At 56.7% G+C, this 22,397-nt stretch overlaps 2 protein-coding genes across 9 annotated transcripts in view; one reads left to right on the plus strand and one right to left on the minus strand.

Moving 5' to 3' along the window:
* GSE1 (Gse1 coiled-coil protein) overlaps positions 1–6,316 on the plus strand; it is a 233,661-nt gene extending 227,345 nt beyond the window's left edge. For all 7 annotated transcript variants that reach the window (XM_039227433.1, XM_039227418.1, XM_039227426.1 and 4 more), the window contains 4 exons: positions 712–1,065; positions 2,516–2,794; positions 4,526–4,629; positions 5,303–6,316. In XM_039227433.1, the coding sequence (XP_039083364.1) occupies positions 712–1,065; positions 2,516–2,794; positions 4,526–4,629; positions 5,303–5,437 (872 nt within the window). In that variant the 3' untranslated portion in view covers positions 5,438–6,316. The remainder of the gene's footprint in view (positions 1–711; positions 1,066–2,515; positions 2,795–4,525; positions 4,630–5,302) is intronic.
* Positions 6,317–10,338: 4,022 nt separating this feature from the next.
* Positions 10,339–21,322, minus strand: GINS2 (GINS complex subunit 2). Of its 2 annotated transcripts, none has more exons than XM_039222785.1 (5): positions 21,145–21,322; positions 20,474–20,588; positions 15,797–15,896; positions 11,157–11,283; positions 10,339–10,966 (listed from the first exon to the last, which is right to left on the minus strand). In XM_039222785.1, the coding sequence occupies exons 1-5, from the start codon at positions 21,232–21,234 to the stop codon at positions 10,841–10,843; spliced, it is 558 nt and encodes a 185-aa protein (XP_039078716.1). In that variant the 5' UTR covers positions 21,235–21,322; the 3' UTR covers positions 10,339–10,840. The 2 variants fall into 2 exon arrangements, with proteins under 2 accessions (XP_039078716.1, XP_039078776.1); XM_039222845.1 differs by lacking the exon at positions 10,339–10,966 and adding an exon at positions 11,911–12,037 and having other exon boundaries at positions 11,196–11,283.
* Positions 21,323–22,397: the final 1,075 nt, after the last annotated feature.

The following is a 22,397-nucleotide window of genomic DNA, read 5'->3' on the forward strand; positions in this document are numbered from 1 at the left end:
CCCTCCTGGAAGCAGCATTTCTCTCCGTCTCTCTCTCTCTTTCTCTCACACAAGCTTCCTGCACTATTGAATAGGCTGTTCTCTGGATGGAGCAGGAGAGCAGGAGTCGGGGCTGGGAGCCCGGGGGGGCGGGTCTGGGCTTCTGCAGGGCCGTGTGCAGCGGTTCAGTGCGGGTCACGGCCGCCCGCTGCCCGGGCCACGTGTTTTCGGCCCTGCCGGCCCCGCGTGTGTGCTCTTCTTCCACGTCTGTGTCACGCTTGTTCTGCCCCGCAGGCCTCCCCGACACCTGCTTTCACACCTCTGTCTCTCTCCCCCGCTCTCGTGGCTTTGGTTGAACCTCGCTGCGCTGCCGAGTGGAGCAGGAAACCTTCACGCTCCGGGCCTGCTCTCGAATCCTGACATGGTCTTTCTTGTCGGCTTGGGCCTCGTCACTTCTACCTGTTGGGTGACCTGAAGCGACTTGCTTCTTCCCTCAGATTCTCTTTCTTCTCAGATGCCTTCCTGGGGCTTCTCTCAAGGATGGACCTGCCGCCGAACACAGCCCCACCTTCTGACCACACGAGCTCACTGATATTTAATCACACGCGCCCCCCCCCCCCACCAAGTCTCTGTCCTTTGTGCTAGGGCTTTATTAAATGTAAGCTCTAGAGGTCAGGGTTGGCCTGTCTGCTTGGCGCACTTAACGTGTCCCTCGCTTTCTGTCTCTATAAGAACCAGCCACGCAGCCAGCCTCTCTGGATCCAGACAAGCCTGCGGGTGTCCCTGCTACCCTGGCTGACGTGCCGAAGGCCACGGAGCCCGGAAGGCTGGAGCAGCTCCGGCCCCAGGAGCCAGCCCCTGCCGGCGGCGAGAAGGCCAGGCTGAGCGAGGCCCCCGGGGGCAAGAAGAGCGTGAGCATGCTCCATTACATCCGGGGCCCCGCACCCAAGGACGTCCCCGTGCCGCTGTCCCACAGCATCAACGGGAAGAGCAAGCCGTGGGAACCCTTCATGGCCGAGGAGTTCGCACATCAGTTCCATGAGTCTGTGCTGCAGTCCACGCAGAAGGCGCTACAGAAGCATAAAGGTAAGGAGGCTGCCGGGCCCGCGTCCCTGTGGAGGCCGGTGGACACTCGCCCCTTGAACTTGAGTGCGCACGGGGCACCTGAGGGGTTGCTGAGAATTCACTGCCGGCGGGAGCCCAGGTGGCGCCGGGTGGCCCGGCCTGCCGCCCACACTCTGGGAAGACTTAGCGAGTGAGGCCCTCAGAGCTCGAAGCACTTCCTGTCGCTGAGGCCGGGGAGGGGACTTCCCGGCATTCCCACAGATGCGCCTGGAAATCTCCGCGTCCTTCGGGCACTACCCCTGGCAGGTGTTTGCTCCAGAGACCCCGCAGAGCACTAACACAGGAGCCCCCACGCCCCCTCCCCGCAGACATTGTGGCCCGAGTCCCCGAAGGTGGGAGAACGGGGGTCCCCAGGCTCGTTCTCACCGAATCAGAGGTTGAAAGCGATTAGGGAGGAGTCCCCGGTGATTCAGTCACGACGGAGTAGAAGAGCAGTTTCTGTGTGCCCCCAGAGCCGGGAAAAACTAATTGGGTTATTAGGCCAGAGCCTGTCCCTGTCACTCTGGAAGCTGGACAGCTGCTGCGTCAGCATCCGTCAGGTGAGTTCCCGCCATCGTCGGAGATGAAACAGTAACCAAAGGGCAAAGGATGGTGGTTTTCATTGCGACGATTGGGAGTGCTTTCCGGGACGTTTGTCATGAGCTTGCTTGGAAGAATTCTCCTTTTCGAGGACAGTGTAAATGCCCCATCCCCGTCCACCGTCCCAGATGCTCTTCTGCGGCCGCGGGACACCCTTTTTCTGCCTTGTTTTACATCGGCCCTTTTCTTGATGTTATACTCAACCACTTACTCAGTTTTTTTCTTTAAAGTTTATTTATTTTAAGAAAAAGAGAAGGCACAAGCAGGGGAGGGGCAGAGAGACTCCTAAGCAGTGCAGAGCCCCGTGTGCGTCTCGACCTCCCAAACGGGGAGCTCAGGACCTGAGCCAAAATCAAGTCACTTAGCTGACTGAGCCACCCAGGAGCCCCATTTTCTCAGGATTTTAAAGCCACCCGATTTGTGCCAGTTTGAGCCCTACAAGTCCATTGAGCGTGTCTGAAACAGCAGCAGAGGCTGCCGTCTACACCAGAGGCAGTGTGTATGCATTAGGACATGCCCCCCGTTCCGGGACCATGCTTTGAGGCAGGGCACACCTTGTATAAACAGGTCCCCAGAGCAGCTAACACCGGATGTGCTTGAGGGGACCACAGGACCCCTGCTTCCCGAAAGAGCCGGCTGGAGACCCAGGTCAGGCCCCGTTTCTGAGCACAGGACACTGACGCCTGGGGATGGGCATGGCCAAGATGGCGCACCCGTCGGGACTGCCGCGGGCTTTGCGGCTCTGCGACCTTGCCTTTGGGCACCACCGTGGATCTCTGACGGGCACCCGTGCCCCCTGCAGGCCTGTGACCTGCCCGTGCTCTCCCCGCAGGGAACGTGGCCGCGCTGGCTGCGGAGCAGAACCACAAAGTGGACACAGCCATCCACTACCACATTCCCGAGCTGCAGTCATCCGGCCGGCTGGCCGCACCCCCGCACAACGGGCAGCAGGAGGCCCCCGCCGCGAGGAAGGGCCCCCTTCCGCAGGAGACAGACCAGGACTCGGAGGGGGACGACGACGATGACAGGGAGCACGATGATGACGAGCCCCCCAGGCGCAAGTGGCAAGGGATTGAGGCAATTTTTGAAGCTTATCAGGAACACCTAGAAGGTATGATCGGGGAGGCGAAAGGACACCGACTAGACGGACCTGTCCCCGTGGAACCTCACTGCCAGCCCTGGGGACGGCTTCTGCGCCGTGGCCCTGGCCCTCGGGGATTGTCCTCAGCCACTCAGCCCGGGTCCAGCACTGTCGTCAGGCAGGTGCCCCAGCTTCTAGCCCCGGGGCCCCTGTCCCCACCCAGCGTGACTGCCCACACCTGGGCCATGCTCTCGGCCACCATACTTGGAAATACCCCGTTGGTCCTGACTGTGGCCACACATGGGGTCTGAAAAGCAGAAGGTGTGTTAACTTAGCTAAGCCCCCAATAGCCAGGCCCGCCTCCCCCTTGAGTGCCTCAAGGCTGCCGGGTGGCTCGTCGCCCTCGTGGGGCAGTGGGTGGGGGTCACGAGGCTTGGGCACTGTCCTTTGCCTCTGGCACACCGCCTTCCTCTGCTCCTCGGTTTCAAGAGGCCTCCGTGACCTCCAAGGCCGCAGTGCCTTGATCCTGGGGCAGTGCCAGCCGCGGCTGGCAGAGTCCGGGACCCAGAACCAACATGGAGCGTTTTTTAGTCTGATGGAGCAAAGTGTGTCGTCTTCCCTGGGTTGGCGCCTTGTCTGGGAATCGTTCCCTGCCCCAAGGATGTGCGCATTCTCTCTCCGTTTTCTTAAATTCAAGGTTTGCTTTTCTTCTGCCTAGAATTCATTTCTCTAACTTCACCTTTCTCACCTGCACCTTCTTGGTGGGTGGCGGCCTCCTCCCGGCCGCTTCCGGAGGCGCCCCCTTCTGGGACAGCCCCACTGTTCTGGGCCCTTGGGGTTCCCCCGTGGGTTTCAGGATGGCCTTGTTTGTGCCACCCAGAAAATTCCTATTCGAATTTCCGGTTGCATTGAATTCACAGATTTGAGAGCAATTGATCTTTTTGATGGTAATGCTGTTCTATCTGTGAATATGGCATTAGGTTGCATTAAGTAACATTTACTGGTTGTTGCCACGAGCAGTTCTTAGTTTTAGGTGCCAGTGTGTTCTGGGTGTTTCCGTCCTCGTCTTCCCTTAGGCAGTGCTAGCTGAGGAGACCCGGGACTAATGTGCTTCTCCCCTTGAACTCTGGGCTGTTGAACGGGGAATGGCACTGACGGAGCTGCTTCTCTGGTTTATGAGACTTGGATGAAATAAAGGTGACCGCAGGGGACTGTGTTTCCTGGGCGAGGACAGCCTTCTTTTTGTCCAGCTTTCGTGGTTCCTGATGTCAGCATGCTCCGCGCTGCACTGGTTCACGCTTTTCACGTCTTTGTTTGTTCTCAAGTAGCAGCATGCAGGACCCTTGCTCTGTTGCGCTGTCCCTTCTGGGGACCGTCCACACGCTCTCCCGGGTCTCCATTCTCGAAACGCTTCATAGAAAGGGATTTATCCTTGATCCTTGAAAGTTTGAAGTCACCCCTGTGAAAAGCAGGCCCAGTATCTTCTGGAAAGGCAGAGATTTTCCTAATTAAAATTATGTTTTCAATTTCGAAGTTTACTCTGGCCTTGGAGCAGCTTAGTAAAAGCTTTCAGGCCGCACCCTCGTTTTATCCAGCCTCCGTCCTTCTGAGAAATGCGTTTACCCTTGACGAGTTCCTAGCAGCCTTTTGACACCCGGTCCTTGTGGCACCAGGCTGGGTGCCCCTGTGCCGTTCAGAGCAGAGCGCTGGCCCGGAGAGGCATCTGCCTGCCCAGCAGCTCAACACGGCTTGTCTTTTCAGAGCAAAATCTGGAACGGCAGGTGTTGCAGACGCAGTGCAGGCGGCTGGAGGCCCAGCACTACAGCCTCAGCCTCACGGCCGAGCAGCTCTCCCACAGCATGGCGGTGAGTGCCGGGCGCCCCCCGGGGAAGAGGAATAAAAATCCTGGGTGGGTGCCTGGGAGGGGTTCCTAAAACACACTGGGCTTCATTCAAGTTCACGTCCATCACCCACACAGACGAGTTTTGAGAGGTGGTGCTGCTCCTGTGAGGCTAGAGCGTGTCGTCTTGGGGGTCAGGGAACTCAGGAGTCCGTTGGAGCCCCCAAGATTTAGCTAAGGCGGGGGCACTGTCTTACAGACTCTGGGTTCTGGGAGGCAGGAGAGGCTACTCCCGTCTCCCGTCAGGGGAGTTATTACCTGCATCTGTCTCCCCCTACGGTGTTTTGCTGGGGAGGGTGGGAGAGGATTTTACCGGAGGAGCAAAGCTCCCCCTCCGCAGCCCCCTCCTCCTGCAGCCTGGGCCCGCCGCCCCTGAGCGGCGGAGGGTGTATAGTACCAGGGCTAATTTTAAAAATCTCCGGGTCGGGTGCTGAGCCAGCAACCCATCCTGGGTTTAGGAGACCGAAGAGGCCCTGTGGGAACCCAAGGTGTTGGGCACAGTTTGAACCGGTTCTTCCAGAGCCCCCGCTCCTAATCCCGGAGCTGGGAAGGGGAGGTTTCCAGACTGGAGGGGTTTGCCTTGCCCCACGCGTTTTCTTACCGTGAGGTGAACGTGTTACCCGACGCTCTCTCTCCAGGAGCTGAGGAGCCAGAAGCAGAAGATTGTTTCAGAGAGGGAGCGACTCCAGGCAGAACTGGATCACTTAAGGAAGTGCCTTGTGTTGCCTGCAATGCACTGGCCTAGAGGTTACTTTAAGGGCTACCCTAGGTGACGGTTTCCCTTGCGCTAGGCCGAACCTATAGTATAGAAATATTATCTATTTTATTACCTTGAATATTTAATATTTTTCACTGGGAGGTTTGAAGCTTAAAACTTAAAAAAAAAAAAAAAAACAAAAAAAAAACGAGAACGTGCCATGCATGAAGCGAAGGACTCCAGGCTCCAGAAGGAGGGACTCGCCTTGACTTCGATGCAACTGGACAACCTCGGTCATTCAGCGAGCGCCGACGAGGACGCCCATGGTTTTGTTTTTGGGTTTTGTTTTTGGTTTTTTGGTTTTTCTTTGGAAAGGTGGTTTTCTTCCTCCCCCACGCCATTACGTTCTAATCTGAAAGCAAAGGCTCTCTCGACCAACACTAAAGCTGTCTCCCGGATGGCCCCTCGGCGCCCAAGACTGGATCAAACCGACTGCGCCAGGTTTCTGGGGCGGCCCCGCCACCAGAGCCCAGTCCCCTTCCGCCGCGGCATGGGATCGGCTCGCTCCTCCCCGGGACGGAGACCGGCTTTGGCAGAAGGAAGCAGGGGTGGGGGTGCCTTCTTCTGGAAAAGGGCTGCTTTGTTACTTTCCTGCAAAATTTCCTTCCAAGCAACTGGTCCTTGGAGCCCACAAAGCACCAGAACCGAAGCCTCGGGCCCACAGGCTTTTTCCCTGGAAAAGCCCTGATCTAAAGCGCATCACCCAACTGAAGGTACCTTTTCATTACTGCGTTGGGGGGGGGGGGGGAGTGTACAGAGCCCTATGTATACGGATGGCCACACCTGCCTGATTGTCACTGGGTGCGGTGTTTTCATACAAAACGTAAATTTTGAGAGAAAAGTCAAAGGTGCTTCAGCCTTGTACTGTGTATATATATTAAAAAGAAAAAACAAAGTTTTGTATGTTTTTATTACTTTAATTATTGTTATAAAAAAAGCCTGCCATTTTTAAATATGTGGTTTGGGGGGATTTTTTGTTTGTTTGTTTTCCTGTTTGGGGGTTCTGTTTGTTTTTTTTGCTTTTGTTTCCCTGGGCAAAAAAACCCTTGCTTTTAGTGTTTGTACTGCTGCTGGTCAGGACGTTAAACTATTGAAGTGTTTTTAACAATTAAAGAAGAAGAAAAGTAAAAGAGCTTACCACTGGCACCTATGCAGTCACGTCATTTTTGAGTTGCACCAGAAAGTGATGTTGAAAGGGACCTCCTCCCGGCCCCCTGGCCCGGGGTGGGGAGGGCACAGCCTCTGCGGAAAGAACCTGGCAGGAAGGGAGCGTGCGTTCTGTGACAGGACCAATTCTAAGGTGGCTTTACAGCAGCCCGTCTGAGAACAGGTGCAAAGTAGAAACCTTAGAAGCTTTCCTTCAGAGGCAGAGCTTTGTAAAAGCCTGCAAGTAGGGTAAACCATGCCTGGGCTTCCCCTCCTTGCGACTGACCAGCCCGAGCACAGGAGCAGCTGGGACCGGGGAGGGACCGTCTCCGTGCACACCAGGGTTTTCTTCCCATCCGGGTAGTTTCTCTCACCCGGATGGGCCGAAACCCGTGGCCAAAGCAGCCGGGGGCCGGCCTGTTGTGGGTGGGGGTGGAGGCAAGCACCTAGGTGGCCGGGCTCCCCTGCGCCTGGGGTCGGGGGTCAGGGACGGGCTGGCTGACCTTCAGCAAGGCTACTCACCGCGCTCGGCGGCAGCGCCCCGGGCCCCGGGCCGGAGCCGTGCAGAGCAGCTTGCTGGCAGATGGCGTCGTCGTTTTATCTGTTCCCACACAGTGTGCTTTGTACATCTGCCAAGAATCTTCCAGTTATTAGCAAACTCAGACAAAAAGTGCCGCCAGTATTATCAGCGGTCAACAAGCGCCTTCCTGTCCACAGAAACAACTGGAAGGGAGCGCAGGCCTGTTCCGCGGGCCTCCCCTCCCCTGCGAAGACCCTGGGCGACTGACATGGCCCACAGGTGGGGACAGGTGTTTGGAGGGGGCTCCTGCTGCCCAAGTCGGGCATAGATTCCCGAATTTCTCTCAAGGCGGCTGGCTCATATCCAAAAGAGCAAGCGCCAGGGCTCTGCCTCAGCACCCCGCTCCCTGCCCCGCCACCACCCCAGAAAAGGGCCAGACGCCCCCTCCTAATCGGCCAGGCAAGGGCTAGAGAGGAGACAGAGCACAGCACCCCCTCACGACCCGAAGGGAGCCCCTGGTTGGGGTGCTGTTAGGGGAGGGGGCTGTGGGGGTCAGGGGCACGCCCGCATGGGGGCGGCCCCCACCTAGGGGCGGGAGCTGTGGGTGGGGCTAGAACCCCTCTGGTCCCCGCCTCTAGAAAATATGGCCTTCCTCCGCCTTCCTGCACTCTGCCTCTTCACCCTCCCGCCTCGCGGCAATGAGACCATTAGGATGCGGCCCAGTAGGCAGCACGGAGAAACCACGAGAATGTGGAGAGAGCAGGGGTGCACCACCAGGACCCAGTGCCCGGTACCGGGCTGTCCTGTCCACTGGCTAGTTTCACTTTCAGAGGCTCTGGACACAACAGAACCACTTCTCTGCCGTTTGGGCTTAAAAAAGGACATACATACAATGTCTGTCAGCTCTTTCGCACGGAGTTGAGCCCAGCAGACCCGCTCTAGCATTCCTTACGAGGCTCGGGCCCGTTTGTTCGCGCAGACCTCTGCCTTTCACGACCTCCTATCTTCCCGCAGCCCCTGTCAAGGCGCGGGGGCGGGGCACACTCCACCTGCGAGGGCCCTCGAACCCCCAAAGCGGAGTCCTGCGGTTCTGCACGTAATCCCGTCATTAGAAACAAACCAGAGCTTTCCCCCAAGCTTGGCGCTGGCACAACCTGATCGGTTGAAAATGTTTCTTTTGATTAGAGCCAAACGGACATAAAGTCACGATCTTCCCCCATTATCTCAGATAAGTGGCCGAGATAGGACTTGACGGGTTTTTCTCCTACAGAACACAGGCTAAACGCTGAGCAAGCCTTCACATTCTAGTAGAGGACTTAGAGGAGCCCATACTCTCCGCAGCAGAGAATCAGAAGACGAGGTCTGGACGTAGAACAGGGTTTTCCTCAAGTAGCTCGATAATGCTGCCAAGTCTCAAAATTCAGGCGCCCCCTCTCCCTCTGAGCGGATTCGAAGCAGAAAATTCCAGGGACCCACCACAAGACGGAGCTGGTCAGCACAAGCCAATTCTGTGACTCTTAGGTGTTTCTTAGCCACTTAGAGGAATTAGCCCCCCCAACCCCCCCACGGAAACCAGTTACCAACTTCCTCCCGTCCCGCCTGCCAGTAGCCTGTCCCAGCTTTCTGGTCCAGCACTTAACTTCAGCTCCTTCACTCCGCCTTGACCCGGGCAAGACCACGCCGATCGGTGTTCCTTTGTGTGTACCCTGTGCTCAATTGCTAGGTTGGTAAAACCAGTACACGGGAGGGAGGAGGGATGCCTTGGTCACTCTGGGGGCAGTTTAGATGCTGTGAAATTAAACCTGTTCTAAGTGTACTCGTTTGAATTAATTGTATTGTAATATTATTTGTTGAATGTAGTAATTAGGTATTTATGAATATATTGCTGTAATTTCTGACAACATCCAAAAAAAAATAAAATCTTCCTAAATCCTGTCAAGAGGAAAATCTTTTTATATGTTCCAGTAGGGCCGAAACACAGCGGCTCAGCCGGCTGAGCTTTACAGGTGAAACGTGAAGACGGGTTCTAAAAGGAAGGGATGAAAGGGTGAGGTCTGAGCTCTGCAGGAATCCTGACTCTCTCCCCAGTAGCATGTGGTCTCAGCCTAGAAGGGTCCCCAGATGAAAAGGCAAGTCCTGTCATCTGAAGGCGATCCTCTCGACCGTCCCCTTAAGTGACAGACAGCCGTCCTCTCGGTGTCTGACCCTTCAGTGCTCAGATAAGAGCCGTCTGTCGGAGGACAGCTAGGGAGCACTCCGGAGCGGAGAAACAGTGCCTGAGTCACATCGGGTGAGTCTAGGCCTTGAACACCGAAGGGCAAACACCAGAGGCTGTTCTTTCAGCTCGGCTGATGGCGCGTGCACACCCGGCAGGCCCGAGGGGGAGAGCGCGCTCCTGACCGCACCACCACCCACAGCCAGCCGGGCACAGAACCTTCTAGCCCTTGTGTGCCTCCGACCCATCGTCTCTCCCCTCAGGTGAAGGGAATTTCTAGAGTGATTCTAAGCCACAACGGAGATGTATTTCTCCGAGGAGAAATGGATCCTTCCTTGAGGCCCTGCCTCCAACAATGCCTCCTCTCTGTCAGCAAGAGCAGCAGCACAGGCCGGACTTGCCCTCCCGGCACGCCACGTGCCCCCGAGCACACAATCATTTTCCCCACACTTTCCTTTTTTTTTTTAGGTTCTTAGTTTATGAATCTCGTGAAAACCCCGCAGGGCCCCCACTCCTTCTGTCCGTCATCTGTCTCCGGCTCACTGGTAGCCAGTTCCCAGGCCCCTGGACTTGCAAGTCTGTGTGTGGGTTCGTTCTGTCTGTGCATAATCAAGGAATCCTAAATCACGCCAAGGACTCAGAATGGCTTCTGAGTCCAAAGGGGACCTCTGATGTGGTCTCATGCATTTGAGTTTGAGAGTGTGCGCGCACACACACATGCAAGCGACAGAGAATCCCAAGCAGGCTCCGTGCTGTCCGTGTGGAGCGCAACGCAGGGCTCAAACCCATAAACCATGCAGCACTCGAGCCCAGAAACCATGAGCTTGTGTCCGGAGCCAAAACCGAGTCAGACGCTTAACCGACTGAGCCACCCAGGCACCCCCCTGGCTTTCCTCTTGATAAGCACCCCTGCACCTTGACCAGAAGTAGCCGAGAGAGCAATCCGATTACACCCGTGATCTCCCTCTGGTCAGTCAGACCATCTGAGGCCCAGGACTTGCCCCTTGGTAGTAAAATGCAGAAGAAAAACGCAGTGTGAGTTCTGGGGGGGACTCCGTCTTTATTGAGCTCACATGAGGAATTATGGTCAGTGGCTCACATGCCGTCCTCCGTGAGTGAACTCTAGGAGGGGCTAACTAAGCACTAAAGATGAGCATCGGCTGAGAAGGGGAAGCCCTGGGCTGCATCGCCAGTACACAGCCTCACCAGACACACACCGGCACGCGAGTCCGCACAGGAAGCCGGAGGCCCTGCCAGGAAGAAACACCACGTCTGGCCAAAGCCTCCTTCTCTCCCCAGCAAAGAACAGCTGGCTCCCAGAGACAGACGGCAAGTTCCAGGGAGTCTTGAGGCCGGAGCCCAAACCCGTTGCTTTCCGACAAAGTCACGAACCCATTCCTTGCTTCGGTACACAGTTTTTCACACGTTCAGAAGACACTTCTAGGACTCCAGAAGCGGGACTGCCTCTACCACGCCTCAGGTGCACGCACACATACCGGCAGGCGCAAGGCCTCGCTCTGCCAACCCAGGTCTTTCTTCTAGAAGTCCTGCGACGGGGCGCCCTCCGGAGGTTGCAGGTTTGTCCGGAGTTTGTACATGTGGTTGAGCGCTTGGGTGAGGAAGGCCCCGCTGCTGTTGATCTCCATCAGGGTCAGGTTATCCAGCTGAAACGCAAGAGAAAACCCGCTGGCTTGGTCGAGGAGACGTGAAGCCCCCCTACCAAACTTTGAAGTCACTCAGCACAGCCGGCAGTGCCGGGAGACGACTCCTTGACACCGGCAGGCAGCACCAGGTCCCCTGGGCGCCTGCCGTGGGGAGGGTGCCTCTGCACCCCCGCCCCCGGCGCCCACCCACCTTGGCGTGGGCCTCCTGCTGCCGCACAAAGCTGTCCGCGGACACCCGCAGTTTGGCGATGCGAGTGTCCCACACGTCCTTGATCAGGGTCCGGATCTCATCTGCTTTGGGGATGTTGTCTGAGGCACTGGGGGAAGCAAACGTGGGAGCAATCACGGAAGGAAGCGCTTGGTGACCCAGGGCCACGTCGGGGGGAAGCGCCCTTAGTTGGCAAGCAGGCTCCACACCCAGCGGGCGGCTCCCACTCACGACCCGAGACCAAGTGGCGCGCTCCAGCAACCGGCCCAGCCTGGTGCCCCTCCAGGGACAAGTGGCTTTTTAAAAAAACGCTGCTCGGATTCAGGAAACCACGAGCAGTTATCGACACACAATGTGTTTTCCTTGACTTTCCATTTAAAGACGTAGAACTCTTGAGCAGGGGAGTTCTCTGACCAGCTCAGAGGTCATGACTTCTGTGCTCACGCCTCACCATTTACCCAAGGGCTTACACCCCGCCAGGGAAGACGACAACGGCTCTGTGCCAGGCCCAGCCCGTGCTCGGCACCACGAAGCACAAGCCCCCCCAAAGCCCCGCGGCCTAGGAACTGCCCCGGTCCCCAGAGAAAGCAAGTACACTCAGACACCACAGAGGAAGCCACCAATTAGCATACACCGAGCAAAGCCATGTACGGTGGATTCTGGGTAAGAGTTTGAACTGGAGTCAGCAAGGGTCATTGCAGCAGCCCTCCCGGCATGAGCCAGAGTTTCAACTAACCTTTGAAGGAGAAGGCAACATAGAGGATGAAAGCAGAGGCCAACGCCGTCCGTCACCAGGCACGCTAGGAAGGCGGAAATGGTCTCCACGTGCGGAAAGTCGCTTGTGATTAGCAGTGGAGTAAAATCTATACAGTAGATTGAAGACCCTGCTCTGAATAGCAGGTTAAGGGACAAGGGACCCCAGCTACTTTGTTAACTGAACTGCAGAAGAGAGGTCAACTCGGCTTCCCTGGCCAAATAGGGTACAAAGAATATTCTAAAACAAGAGTGTCAATAGGAACCGCAGACACAAGATACTGGACTTCAAAAACTAAAGATGTTGGGGCGCCAGGGCGGCTCGGTTGCTTGAGCATCTGACTCTTGATCTGAGCTCAGGTCATGAGCTCATGTTTCAGGAGGTTGAGCCCAGAGCCTGCTTGGGCTCCTTGCTCTCCCTCTCTCTGGCCCTCCCCTGCTCAGGCTCAAAAAAATAAATCTAAAAAAAACCAACCAAGAGGAGCACCTGGGTGGCTCAGTGGGTTGAGCGTCCGACTTCAGCTCAGGTCATGATCTCATGGCTCCTGAGTTCAAGCCCCACTTTGGGCTCCATGCAGACAGCTCAGAGCCTGGAGCCTGCTTTGGATTCCATGTCTCCCTCCCTCTCTCTGCACCCCCCCTCTCTAATAAATAAACATTAAAAAACAAATAAAAGAAAACCAAAAAACTAACGATGATCATCAGGCCCATCACCTTGGCTTCCATATCTTCCCTTCCAAGTCACCACTCACACTGCCACTCGCGGTTCTCAGATCCATCGGCTGCCCTCCCAGGGACCCTGCAGCCACAGAACAGCAGCCTGGGCTCTCCCGCCCTTCACATCTGCCCCAGGAGCTCTGCTTTCCCCAACATAACGCCCCTGCCTTCTACCTACAGTGTCCTGTCCTCTGGTCAGTTTTCCCCAGCTTCAAGCCCAGGCCGCCTTCCCTGGCATCCCGGCACCCCTGAGCAGCACTTCCCACACCGCAGGGTATAACTGCCGGGGAACAGGCTCCCACCACATGGCTACTTCCACTACCTAGAGGAATGCTCAGTACTCTGTAAACAGCAGCCTCTTGTCACCTTAAGGATGAGTCCGGGTCACATACCCCAAATTTTCACTTGAATCCAGCAGTGTCATTCTGCAGGTCCCTGGCCCTTGCTCTGCAGCAGATGACAGGCGCTCCCCGATTTTTGTGCTAGCCGCCCTCCTGATTCCATCAGGGCTTCAAAAGCTTCAAGTTTTGCAAATTACGTTTTTTAAAAATTTATTTAGAGGGGAGCCTGGGGGGCTCAGTCAGTTAAGTGTCCGACTCCGGCTCAGGTCATCTCACAGTTCGTGAGTTCGAGCCCTGCATCGGGCTCTGTGCTGAGTGTGCAGAGCCTGGAGCTGCTTCAGATTCTGTGTCTCCCACTGTCTCTGCCTCTCTACTGCTCACTCTCTCTCTCCAAAATAAACATTTAAAAAAAATTTTAATTTTTTTTTTGAGAGAGAAAGAATGTGAGCAGGGGACAGGCAGAGAGGAGAAAGAATGCCAAAGCCCGACGTGGGGCTCAAAGTCACCAACTGTGAGATCATGACCTGAGCCAAAATCAAGACTTGGATGACTTGAGTCTGATGCTTAATTGACTGAGCCACCCAGGCCCTACATGTTTTTGGGGTTTTTTTAATTTTACTTTTTTATTTTTGGAGAGCAAGCACGCAGAAGGGGGAAAGGGACCGGGGGCGGGGGGGGTGAGGGGCAGGAGAGAGAGACTTAAGCAGGCTCCATGCTCAGCGTGAAGAGCCTAAGTAATGTCATTTTGAAATTAAAGCCTCCATTAAGAGCAACCTCGGGCTGCACGTAGCCCCAGTTCCTCAGACTGCTCAAGGCTAAAGCCATCCTCGGACCGCCCTCAGATCAGCTAATCAAAAAACATTCCTGTGGTCTGAGTCAAGGCTGGGAATTGTAGACAGTTATTCTGTACAAACTAGCCAATTTCTCACCGCTTGCCTGAACCCCACGTGGGCCCTCTGAACTCACCTCATAATTGGTCATTTCCAAAGGATTCTCAAAAGTCATGATTGGGTCCCACCAAAAGTAATGAACACCTCACAGATACTGAATGGTCAAAGCTGTAACTGTAATTGGTGCTTATGTGATGATGCTACATGTACTGTAACAACCCCATCCCTTACTCCTTAAAAACCCTTTTCGCTATTGTTCTTGGCTTCACCTTGCTGCCACGACACCGGTAGGCGGGTGAGCCCCTGCTCGCACTTGTAATAAAGACCCTTTTGTACTTGCATCGGTGTCGGCTCCTTGGTGGTCTCTGGGGACTCACGAATCGGGCACAACAAGTGCAGAGCCCAACATGGAGCTCGATCTCACAGCCCTGGGATCATGACCTGAGCCGAAATCGAGAGTCGGACACTCAACCAACTGAGCCACCCAGGCACCCCTCATTTTGCAGATTACATTCTAGTATCTCCCAAGTAAAACTCATCCACACTTGCCTACCCCCCTCTACTGATTGCCTTCATTCCTTCATTCAACAAACATGTGCACCAGGCACCGTGCTAGTGCAAACTAGTCCCTCCCCGTTCCCGTCAGCACTGGGGTGGGGGTGGCAGGGCACAGCCACACCAGTGACCAGAAGACAACAGCTGACAAGTGCCACGGGGCCTGCGAGCCGCCAGGAAGACAGGCACACGGAACCTGTGAGCGCCCCAGTCAGGCTAAGCTGAAGGAGGGCGCAGAGAACAGGGGGAACGGTACGGAGGCCCCGGGGACCCCGGTACGTGTGAAGAAGCGAGAGGGGCCGATGTGAGTCTGGAACCCAGAGCATCAGAGGTAAGAAGTGGAAGAGCCATGAGAGAAGGCAGAAGGAGCCGGGCCAGGCAGCGCTTCGCCGGCTGTAATCAGGACGTGAGCCTAAACCCTGGACAGGCTCCAAGGAACGGGGGAGTCACGAGGCCACTTCATCTTTAAAAGACAGCTCTGGGGGCGCCTGCGTGGCTCAGTCGCTTAAGGGTCCGACTCTTGATTTCAGCTCAGGTCATGAGCTCCTGGTTCAGGAGTGCTCTGTGCTGACGGTGCAGAGCCTGCTTGTGATCCCCTCTCCCTCTCCCTCTCTCTGCCCCTCCCCTGCTTGCACACACTCCCTCTCTCAAAATAAATCAACTTCAGAGGAAAAAAAAAAAAGACCCCTCTGGCTGCAACATGGAGAATGAATCGGAAGGAAATGGGGAGCAGCGCCTGGGTGCGTCCGACTCGGTTTCGGCTCAAGTCATGATCTCATAGTTGTGAGATCGAGCCTCACGCTGGGCTCCATGCTGGGCGTGGAGCCTGCTTAAGATTCTCTCTGCCTCTGCCCCTCTTCCCGGCTCACTTGCTCTCTCAGAGAGAAAAGTTCAAACAGCAGCAGCCACTGGGGGCCCAGCCTGGCCCCGGGGACCCAGAAGTCAAGGCACGTCTGCCAAGAGCGGGCTTTCCTCATGGCCAGGGCTCAGAGCAAGCGCGGGCCCTGTGGCCCTTCCCGCAAAGGACGTGTGAGATCTCCAGCACACGGAGACCGAGGGGGACGCTTCACTGATAAAGCAGAGCTGCCATGAGGAATAAGGGCGGGGGAGGACATTGGAGGCTCGCACTGGGGTCCGACGCCAAGGGACTTCCCAGGAGAGGGAGGGGTGGGAAGAGGGAAGGGAGAAACCGGCACGGGCACGCACACCAACACCTCCCGGGTTACTGGTCTGAGCAAGCAGGCAGCCGGGGACGCCACTGACCCCGGAGATGAACGTGTGTGTGGCGGGGGGGACGGGATGGGGCTCCGGGAGGAGACTCGGGATCCATCTCACACGTGGGCTCCAAGAGGGGAAAGGGACTTACTGGTTCAACAGGAGCTTGGTAAGTTCCATGTAGTACGGGCTGGGCATGGGGGTGAAAGTCTCCTCCTTTCGTTCATGATCACGAATCTTCTCCAGCTTTTCTGAAATTTAGAAGAGCACACATTTTACCATCACTGTGCCCAACATAGCTTCTAAGCCTCCCGGGTCTACCACGTGTCTGTATTACCTATTCCATTAACTAACAGAAATGTGAAGAAGAAGAAAAAACGCTTTTTGGAAGAACACAACACTCACTAGATGATTCAGGGTTATTTCTCTTCTAGAAGGGGCTAAATTTCTTCCGCCGCTGCGGCTTTGGCCACGGGGTCTGTTACTGAAGAAAAGCGGTCAGAGTCTTTGGGGCAAGAGCACAGCGTCCAGCCTTTGATGCACAGGGGGCTGTGGCTGGAGAAAGTTACTCCGGCTGCAGAGGGGGGGCCGGATGCCCGCAGCTGGAGTCACTCACCGGAGCCCAGGCCCATCTCCCCGTCCTACTGGTCAGAGAAAGCCCCGGATCTGGACTCGCCGCTGTGGCTAAAGGATACACACACAACTATGCTAGGGGGTAGCGGCCCCCATTCTCCGGGGAGCCCGGTGCCATACCACAGCCCCACCAAAGCTCCAGTCTCACGCCGGGTGTAGATAGGACTTAAAAATCCTCCCGACACCGGCTACCAAACCATGTTTTCAAGAGTTAAATTCCCTTCTTCGACCACTCAGGGTGGGCGTGGGGGGGTGTGTGTGTCTATTCTATCCCTCGGCCAACGCAGCTCACCAAGAACCATGACCTCCGCTCAGCCAGACCCAGCGGTTCCTTCCGTCTTCACATCTGACAAAGATGAAGCCTCCCCAGAGCGTATTTATTATTTGATTTCCGAGTGCTCCGAGTTCTCTTATCTCACGGATTCTTCCAGGCCATCCTGACCTCTCTCTCCACACTGGGACCCAGAGCTCAGTTCCCTGCCGCCTTCGCCACCCTCACCCTCATCCCGTGTGGCTTCGTCCTGCCTCACCCGAACACCGTCTAAGCGCGCACGACGGCCTCCTCGTTCCTAGCCCCCGGTCTCCACTTCCCAGGGAGTGACCGGCACTGCCGCTCACAGTGTTTCCGCCCGGGTAGCCAACAGGCACCTCCAGTGGGACTCGGTCCCGACCCCAGCCCCCGCGCTCTTCAGTCTCCCGCAGCTCAGGAGGATGCGCCTCCAGCTCCTTCTGTAGTCCAGGCCAGCAACCCCGGCATCCATTCTCGTTTTGTTCAGTTTATTTATTTATTTATTTATTTATTTTCAGAGAGACAGAGAAAATCCACCAGGCTCCACACTGGCAGCACAGAGCCCAACACGGGGTTCGAATGCATGAACTGTGAGATCATGACCTGAGCCGAAACCAAGGGTCTGGCGCTTGCCTAACCGACTGAGGCCCCCAGGCGCCCCCACCCAGGCGCCCATTCTGAACTCTCCTCTCAGATCCCACAGCCTGTCCTTCAGCAAATCCTGTGGATTCTTCCTTCAAAACACACCTGGGGGCGCCTGGGGGGCTCAGTCACTTGAGCGTCCAACTCGATTCCATTTCGGCTCAGACCGTGAGGTCATGGTTTGTGGGTCTGAGCCCTGAACAGGACTCTGCGCAGACAGTGCAGACGAAACCTGTTTGGGATTCTCTCCCTCCCTCCCTCCCTCCCTCTGCCCCTCCCCTGCTCACATGCTCTCTCTCAAAATAAATGAACTAAAACACGCCTAGACTCCAACCATGTCTGCCCGCCTCCAGCAACTGATCAAACCACTCTCAGCCTGGGTTCTCCTTACTGCCCTCCCCCTGCCACCCCCGCCCCCCACCCCTGCACACCTCTTCTCTATCCAGTTGACAGACCCTTCTCCAGCATCTAAATCCCTATGAAATACCTCTGTTCAAACTCTGCAGTGAATCCAAAAGACAGACATCACCCAGTGAGGGCCAGGCTGTGGAACGATGGGATAGTAATGGCCCAGCCCCTCTGGAGGGCTGGCTGGCACTTTTTAAAAAAATTTTTTTAATGTTTATTTTTGAGAGAGATAGATCACAAGTGGGAGAAGGCCATGGGGCGCCTGGGTGGCTTAGTCGATTAAGCGTCCGACTTTCGCTTAGGTCATGATCTCACGGTTCGTGGGTTCGAGCCCCGCGTCGGGCTCTGTGCTGACTGCCAGCTCAGAGCCTGGAGCCTATTTCAGAGTCTGTGTCTCCCTCTCTCTTTGACCCTCCCCTGCTCACGCTGTCTCTCTCTCTCTCCTAGAAATAAATAAAAATTTAAAAAATATTAAAAAAAAAAAGTGGGAGAAGGCCAGAGAGAAAGAGAGAGAGAGACTGATAGACACAGAATCCGAAGCAGGCTTTGGGCTCTAAGCTGTCAGCACAGAGCCCGATGCAGGGCTCGAACCCACGAGCTGTGAGATCATGACCTGAGCTGAAGTCCGACGCTTAACTGACTGAGCCACCCAGGTGGCCCCCCGTCTTTTTTTTTTTTTTTTTAGCAAGATCTGCCCTAGGACCCCGCAATCTGCCGCTCTAGGTATTTCCCCTAGAGAACTAGAAACCTAGATCCACAAAAAGACTTGGCCGGGAATGCATAGAACAGCCCCGCTAGCAGTAGCCAAAAATGGGAGAGGATGCAAACACCCACCACCGGAAGGATGGGTGAGCACACTGTGGAGCGTCCTGCTCGGCGCTCAAAGCGACCAAACGGCAAGTGCGAGAGCATTCAAGGAGAGAAGTCAAGACTTATGGGGCGCCTGGGTGGCTCAGTCAGTTAAGCCTCCCATTTCGGCTCAGGTCATGATCTCACAGTTCGTGGGTTCGAACCCTGCGCTGGGCTCTGTGTTGACAGCTCAGAGCCTGGAGTCTCTTTCAGATTGTGTCTCCCTCTCTCTCTGATCCTCCCCCGCTCATGCTGTCTCTCTCTCTCAGAAGTAAATAAAACAGTAAAAAAATTTAAAAAAAAAACAAAACAAAACTAGGTGGTTCCCTTCACAGGGCACCCAGAGGCAGGTGGAACTCACTGCTAGTGGCAGAATCAGAAGGCAGCTAGCTCTCGGGCCGAGTCCACTGACCAGGGACATCGCACTAATGCTCACCCCTTAGCCCAGCCTGGCCCTGGCCCGTGAGAAAGCTCAGCCCTCCACACCTTCTCCAACCTGGCCTGTGACAAGACAGGCTCTGGCCCGTCACCTGGGTCCGGATGGACCAAAACTTCCATTAGAGGAGGCAGCGCTAACAGAGCCCGAGCCGGCGGCGTGCCCTGATCTGGCAAGTCCCTTCAGAAGAGGGAATGAGGGCTTCCCTTTGTCGCACACCCGCCAGGGCCGCCTGCACCCCCTTTAGGACCAGCAGGAGAAAATGCCCGCAGTCTTTCGGAAACGCACTTGAGAGTGCCCGGCTCAGAGGAGGCCTTACTTCTAGGTGATTCCCCAGGTGATTCCCATTTGGGAGGGGACAATCAAAGCCACTCAGGGGTTGTTCAAATTCCGTGTGTGCCCCCATTCCGAAAAAAATGGCTCTTCTTTGTAGAAGGAGCCGCTGTGGTCTCTGAGTTAGGAAAAAGATGGCAACGGCTCAGGATAAAGTCTGTCTGCATTGTTGACACATCATTTTCTTTTTTCCTGAGGCATAATTAACGCACATACAGCTCACCCATTTAAAATGCACAGTTCAGGGGCACCTGTGTGGCTTAGTCGGTTAAGTGTCCGACTTTCGCTTAGGTCATGATCTCGCGGTTCGTGGGTTCGAGCCCGGAGTCAGGCTCTGTGCTGACTGCCAGCTCAGATCCTGGAGCCTGTTTCAGTCTGTGATTCCCTCTCTCTCTGACCCTCCCCTTATCATGCTGTCTCTCTCTCTCCTAGAAATTAAAAAAAAAAAAAAAAAAAACATTAAAATGCACAGTTCAGGGGCGCCTGGGTGGCTCAGTCGGTTGAGCGTCCACCTTCGGCTCAGGTCGTGAAGTCACGGTCGGGCTCTGTGCTGACAGCTCAGAGCCTGGAGCCTGCTTCCAATTCTGTGTCTCCCTCTCTCTCTGCCCCTCCCCTGCTTGCACCTGCGCTCACTCGCTCGCTCTCTCGAAAATAAACAGATTAGAAAAAAAAATTTTTTAATGCCCAATTCAATGGTTTTTAGTATATTCAGAGCTGCATGTGATCTTTGTGTAGCATGACCAGTCCTTCGTTCCTTTATACCAAATAGTATTCCCTCGTTTGGACAATGCGTCATTTTCATGCGTGGCCTGTGATGCGGAAGGACTCTGCGCCTCGACGTGCACCTTATAAACGTTTCCTAAGCAAACTGTACCCCTGCTGTGGGGCCAGAACGCACAACCCCGAGATCAAGGGTTGCACAGTCTACCGACTGGACCAGCCAGGTGCCCCAGTGGAGTTATTTTTTAAAACTTACAAGAAATACCTCATCAAGGTTATACAGTATTTTTTAAATTTAAAGCAAGTTCAAATATCTTAAAGTCGAAACCTGAGCAAAAAGTGGTTTGTTTCTCAGACTGACATGACCTTGGTAACAGCGGTGGGCGAACTCTGCCAGGGGAGCCGCCAATCATTCATCATTAACTTCCACTGAGCAGCGGCTGATGGAGGCGGGGGGAAGGGGCCCCTGCTCCCACCCAGAGGAGGGTGTCCCCAGCCCTGCTGCCCCCAGCGCTTACCCACGTCCATCCACTCAGGAGGAATCAGCCGGCACTTCTGTCTCTGTTTCAGGTTAATCGCCAGCCACAGGGGCACTTCCACTGGTAACCCAGGGTTAAAAGGCCCCAGGTCGCCCTGGCAGAGGAAAATCAGGTTCCAGGTCAGACCCAACAGGGCGAAAGGCGATGGGGGACCCCGCCGCGGGGAAACAAGAGGAAGGACGTGCACGGGCTGAAACCTAAAGAAAACTAAAAGCCCAGGTGTGAGCACAGACCCAGTAAGGCGGCTCCAAGCTGGGAGCGCGCGGGGGGCAGCTGCCCTCACCTGCGCGCACCTGGCCGGCCCGCCCCAGCTGCCCGGCTCTCGGGGGAAGCCACGCGGAAGCCCACGGGGAACAGCTGAGGGGCCGGGCCCTGCCCGAGCCTCGGCCATTCGGGGTCCGCCCCCACGCCGCCGTACTCACCCCCCAACACTCAGGGTTCCCCCACGACCACTCGGTGTCCCCCACCCCGTACTCCCCGCACGACCACTCGGGGTCCTCACCCGAACTCCCCCCGAACACTGGGCGCCCCCCACCCCATACTCCCCCCCGACCCCTCGGCGAGTCGGAGGCCAGGCGGGCGTCAGCGGAAGCTCCAGCACTACGGCCTTTCCCAGGAGTCGGGGCCTGAGGCAAATGCCCAGCCCTTACCCCAATGAGGTAGATCTTGTCCAGGCTGAAGTTTGGGATAATGGTAACCAGCTCCTTCTCAGCCAAAAACTCCACCTCAGCCGCGTCCATACTGGCCCCAGCAGCCGGCCCGGGACTAGCCGCCTCCCGCAGCCCGCTAAGGTCCAGGGAAGCGCGGAGGCCTCAGCTTTCCCGCCACCTCGCGGGGCCCGCCCCAGGCCGGAACGAGCCTGGGCCAGCCAATAGCAAAGCGGCGCTCTCCCCTGAGAGGCGGGAGGCGGGAGGCGGGAGGCGGGAGGCGGGGACCGCGGCCGCTTCGAGCCCACGGATTGGCCAACGTCAACGAGGCTGAGAGAAGACCACGCCCCCCAGGCTCCCGGCCCTGGCTCCGCCCCTCAAGCGTCTCCGTCCCGCCCCTTTCACGCCGCAGCCCCGCCCCTCCCGTGGCCGGGTGCCTCCCCCCTCATGGAGTCACCCTGCTCCTTCCGCGGCCCGACCACGCCCCCTCCCGGCTAGACCTCGCCCCTCCGTCTGCCGCTCTGACGGCCCGGCCCACCCCCTCCCGTAGGGCGGCCCTCAAGGCCAGGCCCCGCCCCCTCACGTCCCGCGTCGACGTCCCACCCCCTTCCGCGTCCCGGCCACGCCCCCACCCCGCCCTGCTCCCGCCCCTCTCCCGGCCCCACCCCTCCCCGCCCGCGTCGCCGTCACAGCCCCTCCCGCGGCCCCAAGCGTCCAGACCCCGCCCTCTCCGCGCCCCTCTTTGGGCCTGGCACCTGGCGCCGCCTGCCCTGCTGCCCTGTTACCGCGCTTCCGCGCCCACCCGCCTGTCCCGGCGCCCACCCGCCAGCACCCCGGTTCAGGCCGCGGGCGGAGCGCGGGGCACGCCTGCACTGCGCCCCGCACGGGGCCGCGGGGAGTGCGCTTCCCGGGCCGCGGCGTGACCTCGCCCCCGGACGGACGCAGCCTGTTTCCCTTAGCTTCACAGTCTTCGGCCCTGTCTTCCCGTATTGCTTGGAGCCTGTAAAAATGCCGACCCCTGCACCCCACCCACATTGCCAATTCAGAAAGTTCGGGAAGGGGCGCCTGGGTGGCTTAGTCGGTTAAGCGTCCGACTTTCGCTTAGGTCATGATCTCGCGGTTCGTGGGTTCGAGCCCCGCGTCGGGCTCTGTGCTGACTGCCAGCTCAGAGCCTGGAGCCTGTTTCAGTCTGTGACTCCCTCTCTCTCTGACCCTCCCCTGCTCACGCTGTCTCTCTCTCTCTCCTAGAAATAAAT

Source organism: Hyaena hyaena, unplaced genomic scaffold, assembly GCF_003009895.1.
Source record: "Hyaena hyaena isolate Hyena2069 unplaced genomic scaffold, ASM300989v1 scaffold_1, whole genome shotgun sequence".
In the NCBI taxonomy this organism is placed as follows: domain Eukaryota; kingdom Metazoa; phylum Chordata; class Mammalia; order Carnivora; family Hyaenidae; genus Hyaena; species Hyaena hyaena.

Bases quoted from the DNA above. Each gene is read 5' to 3' on its own strand.
- GINS2 (XM_039222785.1), bottom strand. From the start codon at position 21,234: ATGGACGCGGCTGAGGTGGAGTTTTTGGCTGAGAAGGAGCTGGTTACC. The intron at 15,897-20,473 runs GTAAGCGCTGGG...TCTAAATTTCAG, and splicing joins TCCTGAGTGGATGGACGTGG to AAAAGCTGGAGAAGATTCGT. The intron at 10,967-11,156 runs GTGGGTGGGCGC...CTTGCGTTTCAG, and splicing joins AGCAGGAGGCCCACGCCAAG to CTGGATAACCTGACCCTGAT.